Source organism: Oncorhynchus mykiss, chromosome 26 (genome assembly GCF_013265735.2).
Source record: "Oncorhynchus mykiss isolate Arlee chromosome 26, USDA_OmykA_1.1, whole genome shotgun sequence".
In the NCBI taxonomy this organism is placed as follows: Eukaryota; Metazoa; Chordata; class Actinopteri; order Salmoniformes; family Salmonidae; genus Oncorhynchus; species Oncorhynchus mykiss.
In genome coordinates, this window is record NC_048590.1 from 46,811,839 (window position 1) to 46,831,047 (window position 19,209).

A 19,209-nucleotide genomic window follows, 5' to 3' on the forward strand; every position below is an offset into this window, starting at 1 on the left:
GAGATACAGACAGAAAGAGAGACAGAGACAGGACAGGCAGGACAGACACAGTTCCAAAGGGATTGATAGTTAGAGGGAATCACAAGTCATCTTCATTAAATGTGTTTCCTTTCCTTTCTCAAGAAGCTCTACCAACAGTGTATGTTCATCTGCAGTTTGGGAGTGTAAAACATGTACAGAAAACTGCCCAAATAAAGGAAACACTTGAGTAAATGAGGGATACAAAGTATATTGTAAGCAGGTTTTGAGTTAATTAAGCAATTAACATCCCATCATTCTTAGGGTGTCTACAGTTGCCTGTTATTTTGGCTACCATGGATGGAAGAAGAGATCTCAGTGACTTTGAAACAGGTGTATCAAAGGAGCATAGGGTGTGTGTGTGTGTGTGTGTGTGTGTGTGTGTGTGTGTGTGTGTCAGTCACCGGATCTCAACCCAATCCAACACTTATGGGAGATTCTGCAGCGGCACCTGACAGCGTTTTCCACCATCAACAAAACACCAAACTATTGTATTTCTAGTGGAAGAAGGGTGTCACGCCTCCCGGGTGGCGCTGTGGTCTAAGGCACTGCATTGCAGAGCAGTGTCACCAGAGATTTTGGGTTCGAGGCCAGGCTCTGTCGCAGCCGGCCGTGACCGGGAGGTCCATGGGGCAACGCACAATTGGCTCTATGGGAGAGAGGGTTTGGCCGGCAGTGATGTCCTTGTCTCATTGCGCACTAGCGACTCCTGTGGCGGGCCGGCCGCAGTGCACGCTGACCGGGTCGCCAGGTGTATGGTGTTTCCTCTGACACATTGGTGCAGCTGGCTTCCGGGTTGGATGTACGTTGTGTTAAGAAGCAGTGCGGCTTGGTTGGGTTGTTTCGGAGGACGCATGGCTCTCGACCTTCGTCTCTCCCGAGCCCGTACGGGAGTTGTAGCGATGAGACAAGACTAACTACTACTAATTGGATACCACGGAATTGGAGAGAAAAAAGGGGTAAAAAAAAAAGACCGGTGTCACATCCCTCCAATAGATTCTACAAGTGTCTGGAACTCTATGTCAAGGTGCATTGAAGCTGTTCTGGTGGCTCTTGGTGGCCCTACGCCCTATTAAGACACTGTGTTGGTGTTTCCTTTATTTTGGCAGTTACCTGTATGTGTACATACGCCTGTCCTAATGCATGGTGTGCATATGTGTGTACATGTATGCATGCGAGTATGTGCTCCTCACCAGTCTGAGTAAGCAGCGGCATGCTGGGCAGGGCGGGCGACTCGAAGATGGCGGCGGGGTTGGCGGGCACGGCAAAGCTCTTGAGGGGGTGAGTGGGGCGCACGTGGGCGGTGGGGGGCTGGCCGGCGCTGCAGTAGCTGCCGCTGGCGCTGGGTTCATCGTCGGTGGCCGTGGAGTCTTGGTAGCTGCCCTCGGGTTCCGGGTGCTGGTGCTCGGCTTGGCAGGGGGGCTGGGCCTGGGGTGGGAGGGGCTCTGTGCTGGGGGTGTTCCTCACCGACTCTGCAGTCACAAAAGGAGTGTGGGGGGGACAGGTCAGTGGATGGTGTGTTTGAGACAGTATGTGTATAGCCTGGGTTCTAGAGTGGTTGTGTCCATAAATAAGAGGCGTTAGTATCAACGTCAGGATGAAGCCTGATGAGTTTGGTGGAAAATATGGAATAAATGTGTTATCAAGGTTGTTTGGTTCTGCAACACTCAAAGGTGTCATGACTGGTTTCATGTATTATAAATTACTATTGACCTTTATTTAACTAGGCAAGTCACACACTAATGAGTATCGGCGAGTGAATAGTGGACAAGGCCACAAGAACAATGAAATGAGACCGCTCCACAGATAAGAGCATGTGACAGCCCCACAGTGGACCCACAGATAAGAGGATGTGACAGCCCCACAGTAGACCCACAGATAAGAGGATGTGACAGCCCCACAGTGGACCCACAGATAAAAGGATGTGACAGCCCCACAGTGGACCCACAGATAAAAGGATGTGACAGCCCCACAGTGGACCCACAGATAAAAGGATGTGACAGCCCCACAGATAAGAGGATGTGACAGCCCCACAGTGGACCCCACAGATAAGAGGATGTGCCACCCCCACAGTGGACCCACAGATAAAAGGATGTGACACCCCCACAGTGGACCCACAGATAAAAGGATGTGACAGCCCCACAGTGGACCCACAGATAAAAGGATGTGACAGCCCCACAGATAAGAGGATGTGACAGCCCCACAGTGGACCCCACAGATAAGAGGATGTGACACCCCCACAGTGGACCCACAGATAAAAGGATGTGACACCCCCACAGTGGACCCACAGATAAAAGGATGTGACAGCCCCACAGATAAAAGGATGTGACACCCCCACAGTGGACCCACAGATAAAAGGATGTGACACCCCCACAGTGGACCCACAGATAAAAGGATGTGACAGCCCCACAGTGGACCCACAGATAAAAGGATGTGACAGCCCCACAGATAAGAGGATGTGACAGCCCCACAGTGGACCCCACAGATAAGAGGATGTGACAGCCCCACAGTGGACCCACAGATAAGAGGATGTGACAGCCCCACAGTGGACCCACAGATAAGAGGATGGACATGAAGATGAAAGATAATGCTCCTGTGTTCTTCCTCAAAATCAGGCCAGAAAGACAGACAGAACGACCAGGTGGGCCCTTGGCGCTGCCCGCTTGTAATCCCTCCTCCATCCTGCGGGCGGCAGCGGTCTCTCACCTGTGGAGCCCACCATGTCTAGATAGGAGATGGGGGTGGCGCAGGCGTGCGGGCGCAGGTGGGCACTGCCCTGGTGGTGATGGAGGTAGCTGCGTGTCGGGGATGCCAGGCTGCCCGTGTGATAATGGTGGTGATGGTTATCAAGGGAATGGATGGGGTGAGCGCTAATCACGGCTGTGAATGGACACACACAGAGACAACATTTAACCAGCCGCGCTGACGAAGGGATGGGGAAGCAGTGCTGTTCAAACACACACACACACACACACACACACACACACACACACACAGACACCAGGTTCATAGTGACACCATAAAGCAGTAGTATTTAACCATACACACGTATACAATAACTCCACAGAGTGCGTCTGATGGACATTTGAATTGGCAGCATAATTTGGTAGTGAATGAATGTGTTAAACTGAAATGAGATGAAGGCTAAAATATAGAAACAGATCCTATAGAACCACATGGTGACTGTAGTGCGCTCAGTCTATTGACTGTAGTGCATTATCACGGGAGGGAGAAACCAGCATATTCTTTTCCTTTCAGCTGAACAGTACGATAGTCTGAGTGGTAAATAATCTATTGACCTCAGTGTATTGACCAATGAGAGCACAGATCTCAAACACACACTTACGCTGGGGGGGCTGCGTATCGAAGGGCATCATCATTTTAGGCCGCATCCCCCGGCGCCCTGCCAGCGCAGATATGCTGTCTTCTGATTCGTGGCCTGCAAGTCAGAGTTTTTCCTTGAACACTATTGGTAGTGACTCTGAATGAAGAACGTCTGAAAATGTAACTAACTGTTCTTGGATTGACAGGAACAATCGAAGGATTTGGTAATCTGGCTCCTGAGAGAAATCTGTGACTCAGTCGTGAGGCTGTGTTTGGTTAGTGGTGATTCTTCCCTCTAAACACAATGTATGAAATGTTAAATGTATGAAAAGCAGGAAATGTTTAGCATGACAACGACAAAGACACTGCCTCTTCAAAACACAGACAAAGGAATCCCCAAACTGACTACATCAATCTGACCTCGGTAGGAGTTCCGTCTCTGCAGCAGGCTGTTGTCCAGGCTGGGGTCCACGGGGTTGATGTCCTGCGAGGTGCGGGGGATGGGGGTGTCAGTCATCACCGGGTTGGGCTCGGGGGACTTGTCAATGGGCTTGAGCTCCAGCCGCTCGTGGTGGATCCATAGGTCTGGAGGCTTCAGGTCCTTGGAGTTGCCCTTGTACTTGTGGGAGCTGTTGGACGACTTGGAGGCCGCCCGCTTCCTATGGGTTAGAGAAGAGGAAAGGGGGGGGGGTTAGGGGTTGAGATGTCAGTTGAAAAGGGGGAGGTGGATCCCCGTTAACTGTTGCAAAAGCAGCAGCTACTCTTCCTGGGGTCCACACAAAACATAATACAGAATGACATAATACAGAATGACATAATACAGAATGACATAATACAGAACACTAATAGACAAGAACAGCTCAAGGACAGAACTACATACATCTTTTTTTTAAAAGCAGATGTAGCCTACATATCAATCAAGGTCTAATAGGGGAGCGTTATTTTGCCGATGAGGTGTTGATTTATCTGTTTTTCGAAACCAGGTTTGCTGTTTATTCGAGCAATCTGAGATGGAAGGAAGTTCCATGCAATAAGGGCTCTATATAATACTGTACGCTTTCTCGAATTTGTTCTGGATTTTGGGGACTGTGAAAAGACCCCTGGTGGCATGTCTGGTGGGATAAGTGTGTGTGTCAGAGTTGTGTGTAAGTTGACTATACAAACAATTTGAGATTTTCAACACATGAATGTTTCTTATGAAAAGAAGTGATGCAGTCAGTCTCTCCTCAACTCTTAGCCAAGAGAGACTGGCATGTATATCAGCCCTCTGATTACAATGAAGAGCAAAACGTGCCGCTCTGTTCTGGGCCAGCTGCAGCTTAACTAGCTCTTTCCTTGCAGCACTGGACCACACGACTGGACAATAATCAAGATTAGACAAAACTAGAGCCTGAAGGACTTGCTTTTTGGAGTGTGGTGTCAAAAAAGCAGAGCATCTCTTTATTATGGCCAGACCTCTCCCCATCTTTACAACCATTGAATCTATATGTTTTGACCATGACAGTTTACAATCTAAGGTAACGCCAAGTAATTTAGTCTCCTCAACCTGTTCAACAACCACACCATTAAATTACTAGATGTCGGTTGAAGGGGGGGGTGATGTCGGTTGAAGGGGGGGTGATGTCGGTTGAAGGGGGGGGTGATGTCGGTTGAAGGGGGGGTGATGTCGGTTGAAGGGGGGGTGATGTCGGTTGAAGGGGGGGGTGATGTCGGTTGAAGGGGGGGTGATGTCGGTTGAAGGGGGGGTGATGTCGGTTGAAGGGGGGGTGATGTCGGTTGAAGGGGGGGTGATGTCGGTTGAAGGGGGGGGTGATGTCGGTTGAAGGGGGGGTGATGTCGGTTGAAGGGGGGGTGATGTCGGTTGAAGGGGGGGTGATGTCGGTTGAAGGGGGGGTGATGTCGGTTGAAGGGGGGGTGATGTCGGTTGAAGGGGGGGGTGATGTCGGTTGAAGGGGGGGGTGATGTCGGTTGAAGGGGGGGTGATGTCGGTTGAAGGGGAGGTGATGTCGGTTGAAGGGGGGGTGATGTCGGTTGAAGGGGGGGTGATGTCGGTTGAAGGGGGGGTGTTGTCGGTTGAAGGGGGGGTGTTGTCGGTTGAAGGGGGGTGATGTCGGTTGAAGGGGGGGTGTTGTCGGTTGAAGGGAGGGGTGATGTCGGTTGAAAAGGGGGAATCAAATTAAGTGGTAGGGAAAGGAAAGTGAAAGATGACAGAAGGAAAGGTAGGTGGAAAAAGGAAAGCAGACATTCCTGCTCCTCTCAGGTATTGTGTGTGTTATAACCCTGTGTTGTTGGTCTGGTATTGGCTGGGACATTAGTGACCTAAGAGACATTATTGCTACAGCGCACCAGCTCACTTTTTCTGGTGGGAGGTGGTGCGTCGTGTGCAGAGGAAGGCCCCCACAACCACCACAATGATGGTGAACGCTCCCACAGAGATGATGACGACGATGACCAGGATGTGGTTGTCCCCACTTCCTGTAATTCCTGGTTTTCCTGGAACAAAATGGACCAGAGAGGTGAGAAAGAAAATCCTATTTATCCACATAATAATTAATGTCCTCATTGGAGATCAAATAGCATATTTAACAATTAATTTGTGTGTTCATTCATTAATTTCCCATTACACTTCTTTTAGAATGATGACTAATATTTCAGACCAATAGGAGACTTGTATAAGGGGTTTGGGTTAGATTACATTTCATGAATTACTTCTGTCCCATTTTATGTGGATAGTCCCATATAGATGCTCCATGGATGGTCACACTATCAACAAACTATCTGTTGATAAGCAACTGCTTGCTAAGGTTAGGTTTAGAATGTGGGTTAAGGTGAATGTTAGAGTAAGGGTTAGAGTAAGGGTTAAGTTTAGGGCTAGGGTAAGGATTAAAGGTTCCGTTTAGGGTTAGGATAAGGGCTAGGGTAAGGATTAAAGTAAAGTTTAAGTTTAGGGTTAAGATGAGGATTAAAGTAAAGGTTCCGTTTAGGGTTAGAATAAGGGCTAGGGTAAGGATTAAAGTAAAGGTTCTGTTTAGGGTTAGTATAAGGGCTAGGGTAAGGATTAAAGTAAAGGTTCTGTTTAGGGTTAGTATAAGGGCTAGGGTAAGGGTTAAGGTAAAGGTTCCGTTTAGGGCTAGAATAAGGGCTAGGGTAAGGATTAAAGTAAAGGTTCTGTTTAGGGTTAGTATAAGGGCTAGGGTAAGGGTTAAGGTAAAGGTTCTGTTTAGGGTTAGGATAAGGGCTAGGGTAAGGATTAAAGTAAAGGTTACGTTTAGGGCTTAGGGCTAGGGTAAGGATTAAAGTAAAGGTTCTGTTTAGGGTTAGGATAAGGATTAAAGTAAAGGTTATGTTTAGGGCTAGGGTAAGGATTAAAGTAAAGGTTCTGTTTAGGGTTAGGATAAGGGCTAGGGTAAGGATTAAAGTAAAGTTTAAGTTTAGGGTTAAGATGAGGATTAAAGTAAAGGTTCCGTTTAGGGTTAGAATAAGGGCTAGGGTAAGTATTAAAGTAAAGGTTCTGTTTAGGGTTAGGATAAGGGCTAGGGTAAGGGTTAAGGTAAAGGTTCCGTTTAGGGCTAGGGTTAAGGTAAATGTTAAGTTTAGGGTTAGGATAAGGGCTAGGGTAAGGATTAAAGTAAAGGTTACGTTTAGGGCTAGGGTAAGGATTAAAGTAAAGGTTCAGTTTAGGGTTAGGATAAGGGCTAGGGTAAGGGTTAAGGTAAAGGTTCCGTTTAGGGCTAGGGTTAAGGTAAATGTTAAGTTTAGGGTCAGGATAAGGGCTAGGGTAAGGATTAAAGTAAAGGTTAAGTTTAGGGCTAGGGTAAGGATTAAAGTAAAGGTTAAGTTTAGGGCTAGGGTAAGGATTAAAGTAAAGGTTCCGTTTAGGGTTAGGATAAGGGCTAGGGTAAGGATTCAAGTAAAGGTTCCGTTTAGGGCTAGGGTTAAGGTAAAGGTTAAGTTTAGGGTCAGGGTAATGGTTAAGTTTAGGGCTAGGGTTAAGGTAAAGGTTAAGTTTAGGGTCAGGGTAAAGGTTCTGTTTAGGGCTAGGGTTAAGGTAAAGGTTAAGTTTAGGGCTAGGTTAAGGGTTAAGGTGAAGTTTAGGGCAAGGGTTAAGGTAAAGGTTAAGTTTAGGGTTAGGGCAAGGGTTAAGGTAAAGGTAAAGGGTTAGGGCAAGGGTTAAGGTAAATGTTAAGTTTAGGATTAGGGCAAGGGCTAGAGTAAGGGTTAAGTTTAGGGTTAGGGCTAAGGGTTAGGGTAAAGGTTAAGTTTAGGATCAGGGTAAAGGTTAAGTTTAGGGTTAGGGCTAGGAAAATGTTAAGTTTAGGACTAGGGTTAGGGTAAGGGTTAAGGTAAAGGTTAAGTTTAGGGTAAGGGTTAAGGTAAAGGTAAGGGTTAGGTTTAAGGGTTAAGGTAAAGGTTAAGTTCAGGGTTAGGGCTAGGGTTAAGGTAAAGGTAAAGGTAAGGGTTAGGTTTAAGGGTTAAGGTAAAGGTTAAGCTCAGGGTTAGGGTAAGGGTTAAGGTAAAGGTTAAGATTAGGGTTAGGATAAGGGTTCATGTAAAGGTTAAGTTCAGGGTTAGGGTAAGGGTTAAGGTAAAGGTTAAGTTTAGGGTAAGGGTTAAGGTAAAGGTAAGGGTTAGGTTTAAGGGTTAAGGTAAAGGTTAAGTTCAGGGTTAGGGCTAGGGTTAAGGTAAAGGTAAAGGTTAAGTTTAGGGTTAGGATAAGGGTTAAGGTAAAGGTTAAGTTAAGGGTTAGGGTAAGGATTAAAGTAAAGGTTCCGTTTAGGGTTAGGATAAGGGCTAGGGTAAGGATTCAAGTAAAGGTTCCGTTTAGGGCTAGGGTTAAGGTAAAGGTTAAGTTTAGGGTCAGGGTAATGGTTAAGTTTAGGGCTAGGGTTAAGGTAAAGGTTAAGTTTAGGGTCAGGGTAAAGGTTCTGTTTAGGGCTAGGGTTAAGGTAAAGGTTAAGTTTAGGGCTAGGTTAAGGGTTAAGGTGAAGTTTAGGGCAAGGGTTAAGGTAAAGGTTAAGTTTAGGGTTAGGGCAAGGGTTAAGGTAAATGTTAAGTTTAGGATTAGGGCAAGGGCTAGAGTAAGGGTTAAGTTTAGGGTTAGGGCTAAGGGTTAGGGTAAAGGTTAAGTTTAGGATCAGGGTAAAGGTTAAGTTTAGGGTTAGGGCTAGGAAAATGTTAAGTTTAGGACTAGGGTTAGGGTAAGGGTTAAGGTAAAGGTTAAGTTTAGGGTAAGGGTTAAGGTAAAGGTAAGGGTTAGGTTTAAGGGTTAAGGTAAAGGTTAAGTTCAGGGTTAGGGCTAGGGTTAAGGTAAAGGTAAGGGTTAGGTTTAAGGGTTAAGGTAAAGGTTAAGCTCAGGGTTAGGGTAAGGGTTAAGGTAAAGGTTAAGATTAGGGTTAGGATAAGGGTTCATGTAAAGGTTAAGTTCAGGGTTAGGGTAAGGGTTAAGGTAAAGGTTAAGTTTAGGGTAAGGGTTAAGGTAAAGGTAAGGGTTAGGTTTAAGGGTTAAGGTAAAGGTTAAGTTCAGGGTTAGGGCTAGGGTTAAGGTAAAGGTAAAGGTTAAGTTTAGGGTTAGGATAAGGGTTAAGGTAAAGGTTAAGTTAAGGGTTAGGATAAGCGTTAAGTTCAGGGTTAGGGTAAGGGTTAAGGTAAAGGTTAAGTTTAGGGCTAGGGTAAGGGTTAAGGTAAAGGTTAAGTTTAGGGTTAGGGTAAGGGTTAAGGTAAAGGTTAAGTTTAGGGCTAGGGTAAGGGTTAAGGTAAAGGTTAAGTTTAGGGTTAGGATAAGGGTTAAGGTAAAGGTTAGGGTTAGGGTTAGGATAAGGGTTAAGGTAAAGGTTAAGTTCAGGGTTAGGGTAAGGGTTAAGGTAAAGGTTAAGTTTAGGGTTAGGATAAGGGTTAAGGTAAAGGTTAAGTTTAGGGTTAGGATAAGGGTTAAGGTAAAGGTTAAGTTCAGGGTTAGGGTAAGGGTTAAGGTAAAGGTTAAGTTTAGGGTTAGGATAAGGGTTAAGGTAAAGGTTAAGTTTAGAGCTAGGGTAAGAGTTAAGGTAAAGGTTAAGTTTAGGCTTAGGATAAGAGTTAAGGTAAAGGTTAAGTTCAGGGTTAGGGCTAGGGTAAGGGTTAAGGTAAAGGTTAAGTTTAGGGTTAAGGTAAGGGTTAAGGTAAAGGTAAAGGTTAGGGTTAGGGTAAGGGTTAAGGTAAAGGTTAAGTTTAGAGCTAGGGTAAGGGTTAAGGTAAAGGTTAAGTTTAGGGTTAGGGTAAAGGTTAAGTTCAGGGTTAGGGTTAGGGTAAGGGTTAAGGTAAAGGTTAAGTTTAGGGCTAGGGTAAGGGTTAAGGTAAAGGATAAGTTTAGGGTTAGGATAAGGGTTAAGGTAAAGGTTAAGTTTAGGGCTAGGATAAGGGTTAAGGTAAAGGTTAGGGTTAGGGTAAGGGTTAAGGTAAAGGTTAATTTCAGGGTTAGGATAAGGGTTAAGGTAAAGGTTAAGTTTAGGGTTAGGGTAAGGGTAAGGGTTAAGGTAAAGGTTAAGTTTAGGGTTAGGGTAAAGGTTAAGTTTAGGGTTAAGGTAAAGGTAAAGGTAAAGGTTAAGTTTAGGGTTAGGGTAAGGGTTAGGGTTCAGTTTAGGGTTAGGATAAGGGTTAAGGTTAAGTTTAGGGTTAGGGCTAGGGTTAAGGTTAAGTTTAGGGTTAGGATAAGGGTCAAGGTTAAGTTTAGGGTTAGGATAAAGGTAAAGGTAAAGGTTAAGTTCAGGGTTAGGATAAGGGTTAAGGTAAAGGTTAAGTTCAGGGTTAGGGCTAGGGTAAGGGTTAAGGTAAAGGTTAAGTTTAGGGTTAGGATAAGGGTTAAGGTAAAGGTTAAGTTCAGGGTTAGGGCTAGGGCAAGGGTTAAGGTAAAGGTAAAGGTTAAGTTCAGGTTTAGGGTTAGGGTTAGGGTAAGGGTTAAGGTAAAGGTTAAGTTTAGGGCTAGGATAAGGGTTAAGGTAAAGGTTAAGTTTAGGGCTAGGATAAGGGTTAAGGTAAAGGTTAGGATAAGGGTTAAGGTAAAGGTTAAGTTTAGGGTTAGGATAAGGGTTAAGGTAAAGGTTAAGTTCAGGGTTAGGGTTAGGGTAAGGGTTAAGGTAAAGGTTAAGTTTAGGGCTAGGATAAGGGTTAAGGTTAAGTTTAGGGCTAGGATAAGGGTTAAGGTAAAGGTTAAGTTTAGGGCTAGGATAAGGGTTAAGGTAAAGGTTAGGATAAGGGTTAAGGTAAAGGTAAAGGTTAAGGTAAAGGTTAGGATAAGGGTTAAGGTAAAGGTAAAGGTTAAGGTTAAGTTTAGGATAAGGGTTAAGGTAAAGGTAAAGGTTAAGGTTAAGTTTAGGATAAGGGTTAAGGTAAAGGTTAAGGTTAAGGTTAGGATAAGGGTTAAGGTAAAGGTAAAGGTTAAGGTAAAGGTTAGGATAAGGGTTAAGGTAAAGGTTAGGATAAGGGTTAAGGTAAAGGTTAAGGTTAGGATAAGGGTTAAGGTAAAGGTTAAGGTTAGGATAAGGGTTAAGGTAAAGGTTAAGGTTAGGATAAGGGTTAAGGTTAAGGTTAGGATAAGGGTTAAGGTAAAGGTTAAGGTTAGGATAAGGGTTAAGGTTAGGATAAGGGTTAAGGTTAAGGTTAGGATAAGGGTTAAGGTAAAGGTTAAGGTTAGGATAAGGGTTAAGGTAAAGGTTAGGATAAGGGTTAAGGTAAAGGTTAAGGTTAGAATAAGGGTTAAGGTAAAGGTTAAGGTTAGGATAAGGGTTAAGGTTAGGATAAGGGTTAAGGTAAAGGTTAAGGTTAGGATAAGGGTTAATTAAGGTAAAGGTTAGGATAAGGGTTAAGGTTAAGGTTAGGATAAGGGTTAAGGTAAAGGTTAAGGTTAGGATAAGGGTTAAGGTAAAGGTTAAGGTTAGTGCTAGGGCTAGGGTTAAGGTAAAGGTTAAGGTTAGGATAAGGGTTAGTTCAGATGTTGACAGTTGAACATCTACAAACCATCTACTTAGAACTATCCAAATAAAGTGCTACTTATGTGAATAGGGCTTTGTTCAGTTCCTGCACACTCTCTTAGCTGAGAAACACATTAGTGCTCAATGCAGAATTGGTGTCAATTCCAGTTCAGCTTCGGTCCAGAAATGAATCCAATGTACCATGGAACTGAACAAAGCCCTATTCACACTAACATCCATTTATGGAGGTGGAATGAAATGTACCCACACTGCAGCCAATTGAGTGGATCAAATCAGAATGGACAATGGTGACCTGAAAAGGCCATTACCGTGTGAAGACCCAAAGCCATGGTCAAGAGGTGGTTGGTTACTTCCTGGTTTAACTGGCAAATTGGCTGAGAGAGGAGACAAAACCAGCAGTTATTACACCCAGTTAATTAAATACTACCTGACTTATTTCACCTTACCAGAACGCAGATGAAGGGCTTTAGGCACGTGAGTGAGGAAAAAGAACACAATCTGCACAGTCAATCAGTCATTGAGAAGAAGTGAATGGAAGGGAAGAGGGAATTACCTTGGTCATTAGCCATTTTGTCAGAGGATTCAGCTAAACAGGCCAAAGGAGACAGTAGCCAGGGAGAGAAAATACAAAGCAAACACTGGTTAGAGGAGTTAAGGAGAGCAGTGGGAGAAGGAGAGAGAAAGGGGGGGGTAGAGCGAGAAAGGAGGGGGTAGAGCGAGAAAGGAGGGGGTAGAGAGAGAGAGGGGTGTAGAGAGAGAGAGGGGCGTAGAGAGAGAGAGGGGGGGTAGAGAGAGAGAGGGGGGTAGAGAGAGAGAGGGGGGTAGAGAGAGAGAGGGGGGTAGAGAGAGAGAGGGGGGTAGAGAGAGAAGGGGGATAGAGAGAGAGGGGGGGGTAGAGAGAGAGGGGGGGGTAGAGAGAGAGGGGGTAGAGAGAGAAGGGGGGGTAGAGAGAGAGGGGGTAGAGAGAGAAGGGGGTAGAGAGAGAAGGGGGTAGAGAGAGAAGGGGGTAGAGAGAGAAGGGGGTAGAGAGAGAAGGGGGTAGAGAGAGAAGGGGGTAGAGAGAGGGGGATAGAGAGAGGGGGATAGAGAGAGGGGGATAGAGAGAGGGGGATAGAGAGAGGGGGATAGAGAGAGGGGGATAGAGAGAGAGGGGGGTAGAGAGAGAGGGGGTAGAGAGAGAGGGGGTAGAGAGAGAGGGTGGTAGAGAGAGGGGTAAAGGGTACAGCATTGGAGGGGTAAGGCAAGCAGGTGTGAGCATCAATAAAGGAGAGAGAGACAGAGAGAGAGGGGAGAGGGAGAGATTAGGAGAGATTGAGAGAGAAAGAAAGAAAGAAAGAGAGCGAAAGAAAGAAAGAGCGAAAGAAAGAGCGAGAAAGAGAGCGAGAGCAGGAGAGAGGGCAGGCTCGGCTCAACAGAATGGTATGTTCTTTACCAGCATCTATAGAAAAGGGATTGAGAATGCAGCCAGCTACAGTGAAGAGAAGCTAAGATAATCATTTGAATCTTGACCATTCAGCCCATCATAACGCATATTAATAACTCAACCAATAAGAACATTTAATACAATCATCCCAACGTTCAACCTTTCAGAGCCTATCAACCTCCAGGGATCCCCCCCCCCCCCTTTCAGAGCCTATCAACCTCCAGGGATCCCCCCCCCCCCCCTTTCAGAGCCTATAAACCTCCAGGGATCCCCCCCCCCCTTTCAGAGCCTATCAACCTCCAGGGATCCCCCCCCCCTTTCAGAGCCTATCAACCTCCAGGGATCCCCCCCCCCCCCCTTTCAGAGCCTATCAACCTCCAGGGATCCCCCCCCCCTTTCAGAGCCTATCACTCTCCAGGGATCCCCCCCCCCCCTTTCTGAGCCTATCAACCTCCAGGGACCCCCCCCCCCCCCCCCCTTTCAGAGCCTATCAACCTCCAGGGATCCCCCCCCCCCTTTCAGAGCCTTTCAACCTCCAGGAATCCCCCCCCCCCCCCCCCCCCCCCCCTCCCCCCTTTCAGAGCCTATCAACCTCCAGGGACCCCCCCCCCCCCCACACTTACTCTTGGGGGTGCGGAAGTGTACGGCCTCTGACATTGGGCCCATGCCCTTGGAGTTACGGGCCTGGATCTTGAAGTAGTAGGTGGTGTCCAGAGTCAGCTCCTGGATCTGGTGGGTCAACCTGTTGCCCACCACCGGCTCTATCACCCAGTCATGCACCTCCGCATTCACATCAGTACTGTAGTAGATTATGTAGCCTAGTGGAGAGATAGGGGGAGAGAGATGGGGGGAAAGGAGCGAGAGAGAGATAGGGGAAAGGAGAGAAATGGGGAAAAGGAAAGGAGAGAGATGGGGAAAAGGAGAGAGAGAGAGAGATGGGGGAAAGGAGAGAGATGGGGGAAAGGAGAGAGATGGGGGAAAGGAGAGAGATGGGGGAAAGGAGAGAGATGGGGGAAAGGAGAGAGATGGGGGAAAGGAGAGAGATGGGGGAAAGGAGAGAGATGGGGGAAAGGAGAGAGATGGGGGAAAGGAGAGAGATGGGGGAAAGGAGAGAGATGGGGGAAAGGAGAGAGATAGGGGAAAGGAGGGAGATGGATGGAAAGGAGCGAGAGAGAGAGATCGGAGGAGAGGAGATAGAGGTAGATGGGGGAGAGGAGAAGGTTAGAGAACTGTTTCAGACCACTTGTTTCTCTGACTCTGAATAAACCTGATAAGAGTGTGTGTGGTCTCACCTGTGATTTTTCCATTGGCCTCTGAGGGGGGCTGCCAGTTGACTATGATGGTACGTGGTTTCAGCTCCTTGCTCACCACAGTCACATCTTTGGGGGACGAGCTGGGAACTGTGAAAGTCAAACAGAAAGTCAGTATGGGAACAAGGCCATTAATGAGGGAACGCTTGGCTTTGACATCAAATAGGGTCTGCTTATATTATTACTGTTTGACACCTGTACCAGTGTGTGTAACCTGTACCAGTGTGTGTAACCTGTACCAGTGTATGTAACCTGAAATGGAAAAGTGTTTTTTGCATATCCCACTCCCCTGAGACACCCTCAGAGAGTAGGGTCACGGCATGGGATCAGACATTATTGCTGGCGACCCAGGAGCAATTAGGGGTAAGTGCCTTGCTCAAGGGCAGATTTTCTGATTTTCTTTCCCCTTTGGGACACGAACTAGCAACCTATAGGTTACTGACCCAATGCTCTAATCACTAGGAGACCTGCCACATATCAGAGAAAAGCAGTCAATGACAAACACCCACGACAATCAGCTTTGACAGAACCAGGATATTCTGTGTAGTCATGTTAAAACACAAACTTCATTCAAGATGCTTTCGTGTGTGTGTGTGTGTGTATGTACTCGGTATGCCTGTGTATGTGTGTGTGTGTGTGTGTGTGTGTGTGTGTGTGTGTGTGTATGTACTCGGTATGCCTGTGTATGTGTGCTCTTACTGGTCTCAAAGGTGGTTCCCTGGGCCGTCATGCTCCAGGTGCTGGTCCTCCGGCCCTTGGTCACCATGACAGAGAACTCATAGAGCGTGTTGGGCTTCAGGCCCGTCACCATGTGGCTCAGGTTGGTGGTGTTGGCCGTCTGAAAACACACACGCAGGCACACACACATGCGCAGACACACACACACACACACACGCGCAGACACACACACGCGCAGACACACACACACAGTACACACAGAAAAACAGTTCATAATGGAAGGTACAGACTTTGACCACAAGACCAACAGAACCAGAGTGCTTCAAAGCAGAAACCTGCTCCATGCATCTTTAAATAAAGAGCCATGAATAATACAGGGCCTTCACAGTATTCACACCCCTGGACTGCTCCACATTCTGCTGTTACAGCCTGAATTTAACATGGATTCCATTGAGATGTTTTGTCACTGACCAAACCCATCAGAGTGTTTCCAACCCATAATGTCAAAGTACAAAGTACAAAAAAACACATTTTTACTCTTAAACTTATTTAGGCTTCCCATAACAAATAAATTGAATACTTAGACTTTCAAGCGTTCAGCTTTTCATTTAACTTAATAAGTCACACAAGTTGAAAGGACTCACTGTGTGTAATAATAGTGTCTAACATGATTGTTTAATGACTACCTCATCTCTGTACCCCACACATACAGTTATCTGTAAGGTCCCTCATCTCTGTACCCCACACATACAGTTATCTGTAAGGTCCCTCAGGTCGGCAGTGAATTTCAAACACAGATTCAACCACAAAGACCAAGGAGGTTTTCCAATGCCTCGCAAAGAAGGGCACCTATTGGTAGATAGGTAAATTAAAAAAAGGAAAAAAACTATATTGAATATCCCTTTGAGCATGGTGAAGTTATTAATTACACTTTGGATCGTGTATCAACACACCCAGTCACTACAAAGATACAGGCGTCCTTCCTAACTCAGTTGCCGGAGACGAAGGAAACCGCTCAGGGATTTCACCATGACAATGGTGACTCTAAAACAGTAACAGAGTTTTAATGGCTGTGATAGGAGAAAACTGAGGATGGATCAACAACGTTGTAGTTACTCCACACTACTAACCTAAATAACAGAGTGAAAAGAATGAAGCCTATACAGAATAGAAATATTCCAAAGCATGTTTCCTGTTTGCAACAAGGCACTAAAGTAATACTGCAAGAAATGTAGCAAAGTAATTACATTTTTGTCCTGAATATAAAGTGTTATATGTATTTATTTATTTTACTATGCAAGTCAGTTAAGAACAAATTCTTATTTTCAATGACGGCCTAGGAACAGTATGTTTGGGGCAAATCCAATACTTGAGTACCACTCTACATATTTTCAAGCATAGTGGTGGCTGCATCATGTTATGGGTATGCTAGTAATTGTTAAGGGCTGGGGAGTTTTTCAGGATAAAAAAAGAAACTGAATGAAGCTAAGCACAAGCAAAATTCTTGAGGAAAACCTGGTTCAGCCTGCTTTCCAACAGACACTGGGAGATGAACTCACCTTTCAGCAGGACAATACCTTAAAACACAAGGCCAAATCTACACTGGAGTTGCTTACCAAGAAGACTGTTAATGTTCCCGAATGGCCGAGTTGCAGTTTTGACTTAAATCTAAAATACTTAAAAATCGAATGGCAAGACCTGAAAATGGTTGTCTAGCAATGATCAACAACCAATTTGACAGAGCTTGAAGAATTTACAAAAGAATACATGGGTAAATGTTATACAATCCACGTGTGGAAAGCTCTTAGAGACTTACCCAGAAACACTCACAGCTGTAATCACTGCCAAAGGTGATACTACAAAAGTACTGACTCAGGGGTGTGAATACTATATATATACATATATATATGTTATCAATTTTGAATTCAGGCTGTAACAACAAAATGTGGAGTAAGTCAAGGGGTGTGAATACATTCTGTACATAAAAAATGCTGGATAAACTAAATGAAGGCTATTTATCCCAAAACAACACCTGAAACGTAGTTGGTATAACATGAAAACAGTGGACACCGTTTGAATAAAGACAAGATGACGAGCAGCGATGAAAATACTTCTGATCACTTTATTAAACCCATTTCCTCACTACGCCCAGCAGTCTAATCTAGACCCTGGGTAGTCAGAGTCTCCTGGTGAAGGCTAGTTCAGGTCCTAGCTTTCTAAATAGCCTGTCCCAGTGATGCTAGCCACGTCCTGTAGTGTACTAAACAAGACAAATCTGTCATCCAGGATGTCACAGAGAGAAAAACATCCTATCCTTTTAGTTGAGTGGAGAGGAGCCATCTGTTCAATAATGTAGGTACACGCTGTGTGTGTGTGTGTGTGTGTGTGTGTATGTGTGTGTGTGTGTGTGTGTGTGTGTGTGTGTGTGTGTGAGAGAAACAGGAAGGCATTTCTGACAGCTGGGACGAGCACAACAAGGTGAGAATAATTGTCCAGTGTGAACAATGCCTTTCTACAAAACAACACAGGGTGACTAACAGGTTTGGGGTCAATTCCATTTCAATCCAGCCAATTCAGGAGATGATTCAAAATTCTAATTTCAGACTTGAAAATCTCCATTTATTTCGACTGGATTTTTAGCAATTCTCAAATTCAATTCACTTCCTGGATAGACCGAATTGAAATGCAATTGACCCCAACCCCTAATTAGCATCAACATCACCTGGTTGTCCTAAATGTGTTGCATTGCGCTAACAGTGACTGCAGTCGCTCCAGACTAGCCTTGAAGCATCTACATCCGCTTTCAATAACCAGACTAGCCTTTTAGCATCTACATCCGCTTTCAATAACCAGACTAGCCTTTTAGCATCTACATCCACTTTCAATAACCAGACTAGACTTGTAGCATCTACATCCGCTTTCAATAACCAGACTAGCCTTTTAGCATCTACATCCGCTTTCAATAACCAGACTAGCCTTTTAGCATCTACATCCGCTTTCAATAACCAGACTAGCCTTTTAGCATCTACATCCGCTTTCAATAACCAGACTAGCCTTTTAGCATCTACATCCGCTTTCAATAACCAGACTAGCCTTTTAGCATCTACATCCGCTTTCAATAACCAGACTAACAAGGCAATTAACCCACTGTTCCCTGGTAGGCCGTCATTGTAAATAAGAATTTGTTCTTAACCGACTTGCCTAGTTAAATAAAACATTTAAAAAATTCTGAATCTTGACAGTCCCATGTTAGGTGATGGATACAGCAGTCTATGTTCAGAATAGGGATTGACTAACTGCTGAATCAGAACAGTCTGTATTCAGAATGCATTGTCAGGCCCCCATTCCCCAGACCTCTGTCTTGTCCTTGTTTAACCACCTATGAAACAACACAGCCTTTATTCGTATTCTGACCCCCCCACCACACACCTAATCTTGTTGAGGGAGATAAGTAATGATCTTAATTGAGCTAGGGCAGGATGCTATAGCATCTCTTACACCTAGTTGAAGGGTTTGTCTTTCTGTGTTGTATACCATACTATGCCACATTCACAACCTGAGTGAATGCAGTGCACTGACTAATGACAGTGCAATCAATGCAATTTATTTGTTAAAGATATTCCCTTTTTCAGAGAGACTATAAACGTTAGTGCTGAACATCTCTGTTGTGTAGCATGTAGATGGGGAAGGACTGTGGGAAGGCCTGTGGCATGTAGATGGGAAGGCCTGTAGAATGTAGATGGGGAAGGACTGTGGCATGTAGATGGGGAAGGCCTGTGGGAAGGACTGTGGCATGTAGATGGGGAAGGCCTGTGGGAAGGACTGTGGCATGTAGATGGGGAAGGACTGTGGCATGTAGATGGGGAAGGACTGTGGCATGTAGATGGGGAAGGACTGTGGCATGTAGATGGGGAAGGACTGTGGGAAGGACTGTGGCATGTAGATGGGGAAGGACTGTGGGAAGAACTGTGGCATGTAGATGGGGAAGGCCTGTGGGAAGGACTGTGGCATGTAGATGGGGAAGGACTGTGGCATGTAGATGGGGAAGGACTGTGGCATGTAGATGAGGAAGGACTGTGGCATGTAGATGGGGAAGGACTGTGGCATGTAGATGGGAAGGACTGTGGCATGTAGATGGGGAAGGCCTGTGGGAAGGACTGTGGCATGTAGAGGGGAAGGCCTGTGGCATGTAGATGGGAAGGACTGTGGAATGTAGATGGGAAGGACTGTGGCATGTAAATGGGAAGGACTGTGGCATGTAGATGGGAAGGACTGTGGCATGTATATGGGGAAGGACTGTGGCATGTAGATGGGGAAGGACTGTGGCATGTAGAGGGGAAGGACTGTGGCATGTAGATGGGAAGGCCTGTGGCATGTAGATGGGGAAGGACTGTGGCATGTAGATGGGAAGGACTGTGGCATGTAGATGGGAAGGACTGTGGCATGTAGATGGGAAGGACTGTGGCATGTAGATGGGGAAGGACTGTGGCAT

General features: G+C 45.7%; 1 protein-coding gene across 15 annotated transcripts in view; it reads right to left on the minus strand.

Annotated features, from left to right (window-relative positions):
• LOC110506963 (neogenin) overlaps positions 1 to 19,209 on the minus strand; it is a 211,340-nt gene that overhangs the window by 3,316 nt on the left and 188,815 nt on the right. For 9 of the 15 annotated variants that reach the window (XM_036963178.1, XM_036963182.1, XM_036963172.1 and 6 more), the window contains exons 18-27: positions 14,739 to 14,877; positions 14,022 to 14,129; positions 13,353 to 13,547; positions 11,860 to 11,892; positions 11,615 to 11,680; positions 5,697 to 5,835; positions 3,763 to 4,001; positions 3,365 to 3,457; positions 2,725 to 2,898; positions 1,212 to 1,490 (exon numbers count right to left, since the gene is read on the minus strand). In XM_036963178.1, coding sequence (XP_036819073.1) covers positions 1,212 to 1,490; positions 2,725 to 2,898; positions 3,365 to 3,457; positions 3,763 to 4,001; positions 5,697 to 5,835; positions 11,615 to 11,680; positions 11,860 to 11,892; positions 13,353 to 13,547; positions 14,022 to 14,129; positions 14,739 to 14,877 — 1,465 coding nt within the window. The remainder of the gene's footprint in view (positions 1 to 1,211; positions 1,491 to 2,724; positions 2,899 to 3,364; positions 3,458 to 3,762; positions 4,002 to 5,696; positions 5,836 to 11,614; positions 11,681 to 11,859; positions 11,893 to 13,352; positions 13,548 to 14,021; positions 14,130 to 14,738; positions 14,878 to 19,209) is intronic. The other 6 variants (XM_036963173.1, XM_036963175.1, XM_036963179.1 and 3 more) reach the window with 6 other exon arrangements.